This window comes from Frankliniella occidentalis, unplaced genomic scaffold, assembly GCF_000697945.3.
Source record: "Frankliniella occidentalis isolate FOCC.00 unplaced genomic scaffold, Focc_3.1 Scaffold5, whole genome shotgun sequence".
Classification (NCBI taxonomy): Eukaryota; Metazoa; Arthropoda; class Insecta; order Thysanoptera; family Thripidae; genus Frankliniella; species Frankliniella occidentalis.
In genome coordinates, this window is record NW_026267135.1 from 1,435,284 (window position 1) to 1,439,594 (window position 4,311).

General features: G+C 37.3%; 1 protein-coding gene across 1 annotated transcript in view; it reads left to right on the forward strand.

Moving 5' to 3' along the window:
- Positions 1 to 4,056, forward strand: part of LOC113214399 (UDP-GlcNAc:betaGal beta-1,3-N-acetylglucosaminyltransferase 9) — a 72,440-nt gene extending 68,384 nt beyond the window's left edge. Inside the window, exons 7-8 of the mRNA XM_052270022.1 lie at positions 3 to 226; positions 336 to 4,056. Coding sequence (XP_052125982.1) covers positions 3 to 226; positions 336 to 1,073 — 962 coding nt within the window. The 3' untranslated portion in view covers positions 1,074 to 4,056. The remainder of the gene's footprint in view (positions 1 to 2; positions 227 to 335) is intronic.
- The last annotated feature ends 255 nt before the right edge of the window (positions 4,057 to 4,311 follow it).

Sequence of the window (4,311 nt, forward strand, 5' to 3'; positions counted from 1 at the left end):
CGGGCCCGGGGGCGGCGCGAGGCCCAACGCCACCCTCAGCACGCCGGCCCCGGCCCCCAGCGGCGGCGGCGGCGGCGGCAGCATCCAGAGGATCCCGCCCCCGCCCAAGGACGGCAACGCCACCCTGGACGCCACCGTCAAGGGCGTCATCACGAGGTCCATCTACGAGTCGGGCCATGACGTGGCCAACCTCGAGATCTGTCCGGACCTGGGCAGGAACCTGCAGGTATGTTACGCTCTGCGCACACCGCGGGGTACTTCACCATCAATTTAGTCGTACACCAAGTGCTAACTACCTGCTCTGTTTTTTTTTTTTTTTTTTTTTTTTTTAACAGGTGTTCATTGCTGTTACCTCAGCGCCTAGTCACCGAGAGGCACGGATGGCTGTTCGTCAAACATGGGGACACTTTCAACAACGAAGCGACATTGCCATCGCATTCATGCTGGGAGCCACGAATAACCCGCAATTAGAGAAAAGTCTTGGAGAAGAAGCAGCAATGTACAATGATTTGATTAGGGGACGATTTTTAGATTCCTACAATAATCTTACACTCAAGACCATATCCATGTTAGAGTGGGTGGACAATTACTGTTCTGAAGTGAAGTTCATTTTAAAAACAGATGATGATATGTTCATAAATGTGAATAAACTCATGGCTTTTATTAGCAAGCATGCTGATGTGAAGCGAACAATCTTTGGAAGATTAGCCAAAAAGTGGAAACCCATTAGGAATAAAAAGTCAAAGTATTATGTCTCGCCACAACAGTACAAACGAGTGGTATTTCCCGATTTCACAACCGGTCCTGCATACCTTATGTCTCAAGATGTGGTTCATGATCTGTATACTGCTGCATTGAAACAAATGTACCTGAAGCTGGAAGATGTGTACACCACCGGTATTGTTGCTCATTCTGTCAATGTTAAAAGAGTGCATGTGAATGAATTTTTGAACAAGCGAGTTGCTTTCAATGCATGCAATATACAAAAGGGCATTAGTATACATATGGTCAAATACCATGAACAATTTGACCTCTGGAAAAAATTATTAGACGGTCGAACAAAATGCAAATAGATGAAAGCACGAAAATTTAAGTCATTGTTATCAGCGTATTCAAGTGTAGCTTGTTATGTGTTTTTAAGTTATTTTAGTTAATAACAGATCATTTATAATTTATTGTTCCATTGCTCCCTCTCTGCTCCAAAACCTCTAGTGCAATATAGAGATAAAAGTTCATGTGGCCATCGTTATATATGTTTGTTTTTTTACAGATTAATGTATGTTGTATTATTTTAAGTGATTTATACTGGTTATAAATCTTTAAAAAAGAGAGAGATTGTTGTTGTGAAGATGCATAGCTTTGATGGGGCATGTCTTTCACACACTTTAGAAGCATTTATTCAGGGAGTTGTAAATAATGTTTTTATTTTACATGGCATTCACTCATAGTATTACCTTTCCATGGATACAATTGTTTCTTAAAATTTTAACCTGGGTCATAATAAATTTATTTGAGGTTTGTGTGTTTGTTCTCATGAAAGTCATTTTAACTCTATAATCATAAAAACATTTACTCTAATGTTGATAAAATCAAAACATCTTGCTTTTGTGGGAATACCAATCTAATGTTACTTGTATTGGTGTATTGACCTTACAAATCCAAGATCTGGTTGTGAATATCAGTTTGTAAGAGTGCAGCTTATTAAATCAGAATCAAGCTGAATGAACATGTGATAAACTGGGATATGCTTGCTTCTCTAGATTTTTTGTTCTCCTTTGTTTGTTACAGGGGTTTTAGTTCTATCAGATAGTTCCTGATAAATGATGTATTACTGAATGCATTCTGTGCCCCTAGTTAGACTTTACTCCTTTAGAAAATATTACACATTATGATTCAAAAGAGTGCCGTATACATTGTAGTATAGGGACATTAATATGAATTGTTATTTATTGAGACTGCTTAATTATAATATTTTAATAGTATGGATCTTGCTTCTTAAAATTAGATTCTTCATATTCATAGAACTTGTACTTATATTAAGGCAACCATTGTAGCACAAAGTCATCACATATTTTAACTTCCACTCACCATCTCTCAACAGGTCTCTCTTATAACTTATATCCCACAAATTACCATTGTGATATTACTCTTAATTCCACAGAACAACTTTATAATACCTATGTAAAGATGAACCCACCCTCCAGCAAGTTGGGATTATTTTAATTTATTGTGATTGAGGCATGAGCCGTTTCCCTACAAGGTGTTTTTGGAAAGATTTTCATCTGAATTTGAGAATTGCAACATAATTTAAAGTGCTGTGCTGTTGAACCTTTCAATGAAGCAAATTTTGTTTTTAGAATGTGAATTCTTCCCATCAACACCTCTTGACATTAAATATCATTTGAGTATTTCTCAAAATCTTCCTTCTTTTGCATCATGATTGATGTGTCGTTGCATTCATAATTGCGAAGTATACCTTCAAAATAGTTGTGAAAAATGTATTACTGATAAGTTCATAAATCATTCAAACTCTTAAATCAGTTTGCCCATACTAGCTGATGTTGATTTGTTGTCTGAGATAACATACTCATATTTGCCTTCGTAAGTGAACAAGTTTTCTATTGGTGTAAGTGTTTAGTAACAAGGAGTGCAAATGTTCTAGGCGTTTATGAAAATTGCAAGAACTATTTGTTAATAGTGTACTGTATGCAATGTGAAAGAAGGCACAATGAACTTCTTCATTGAGGTTGAGAAGACACTAAATATAAATTCAGGTTAAATATTTGTTATGAAATTTAGGATTTGTCATTTAATCAGGATACTCCTGGACCATTGATGCTTAGTTTCCATTTTAAGTGAGAAGAAATTAATTGTTATATTGAAGGAGATATACACAACAGCGACAAGACTGTATCTATTTTTGTATTACTGTGACATAATAATTTGCTTTGCTTTGTTACTTTAATCGTCAAAGAGAGTAGCTCAGTGGCCATTTGACAAAAGTGTATGACGCCTCCTTTTTCTTTTTCTTCTATTTCCCCCCCTTCATCCTTCAGTGTATTATATTTGCTTACAGTTAGTGGTGCAGCGGAGATCCTTTGAACATGGAAATAGGCATTGGAATTATACTTATGACGTGTCATTTTGAACTCCTTGCATTTATTTACTGATATTGACCACTTGCTGTTCACACCAACTGCTTTGTCCTAGACAGAGCATTGTGCTATATTGATAAATAATGGAGATTGCTGATAGGTAAAGAAGAGATTTCCACTCTGTGGGTACTCTACATCAAGACAGAAATGAATGAGTGGCTTCACCAATTTTGTTGCTAGCTGTCCAAAGTGCTACAGGCTATGAACTAAGGAAAAAAGTTTCATTGTGTAAGCTGGTGGTTTTGATGCCGTGTCTCTGAACAGTGTAACCTTTATGTACCATGTAAACCACTTTATTTTGGAATTTCATTCTTCAGTGGCAAAGCTATACATACACGTAGAGAATTTCTTGTCTAACAAAATGACCAGTAAAGATAGTGATGTAAGTGACTGTACTTTTACTTATTTTTTTGAATTGAATGCCAATAGCATGTAAAGGCAATGTGATGCTGAATGACTTATGTACATCTAATAATATTTTTCTTCTCAATGAAATAAGTTAATTTCAATAATGTATCAGTAAATGTAAAGTCTATGCGTTATGAAAAGTAAAGAGTTAAAGATATCTTTAATTTGGATAATCGCTTTGCATTATTGTAATGGTTACTGTGCCAAATCGCATGAACCTAAATTCATTAAGGCAACAGATATTTTTGCTTGTAAAATCTCAATTTCCGAAAGAGGCTTAAAGTGTTGCTTTGTTACAATTTTTATTTGTTTAATTCATCTCTTCAATCAACGTTTAATAGACTGTTCTCATATCCATTGCGCCTGATCTTCCCTAATTTAGTTAAAACCTTTGGTATCAATGACAAACTTGTTTCCGTTCACCATGTGGATAAAATGAAAAGAAGTGTGATGTAATTTCTGCAGTAAATAAATGCCTTGAAAGTATGAATAAGTCGAAAGTCATTTCCCCCCGTCTTTTTTGTGGTGCGAAATTGCATTTTTCCACTATGGCCGCGGGGTGAGGGTTCCACCAGACACGCGTGTGCTGCAGGGACTGCCCACCCGGCCTCGGCAAGCGCCGCCGTGTGCGTCCCTGTTCGGAGCTACACAGTTGTAGCTACAACCGACACGGCCACAGGCAGCTTTATCCAAACCGATTGTAGAAATAAGGCCGCTTGGCAGCGTAAATGCTCATGCTCCCCCCCCC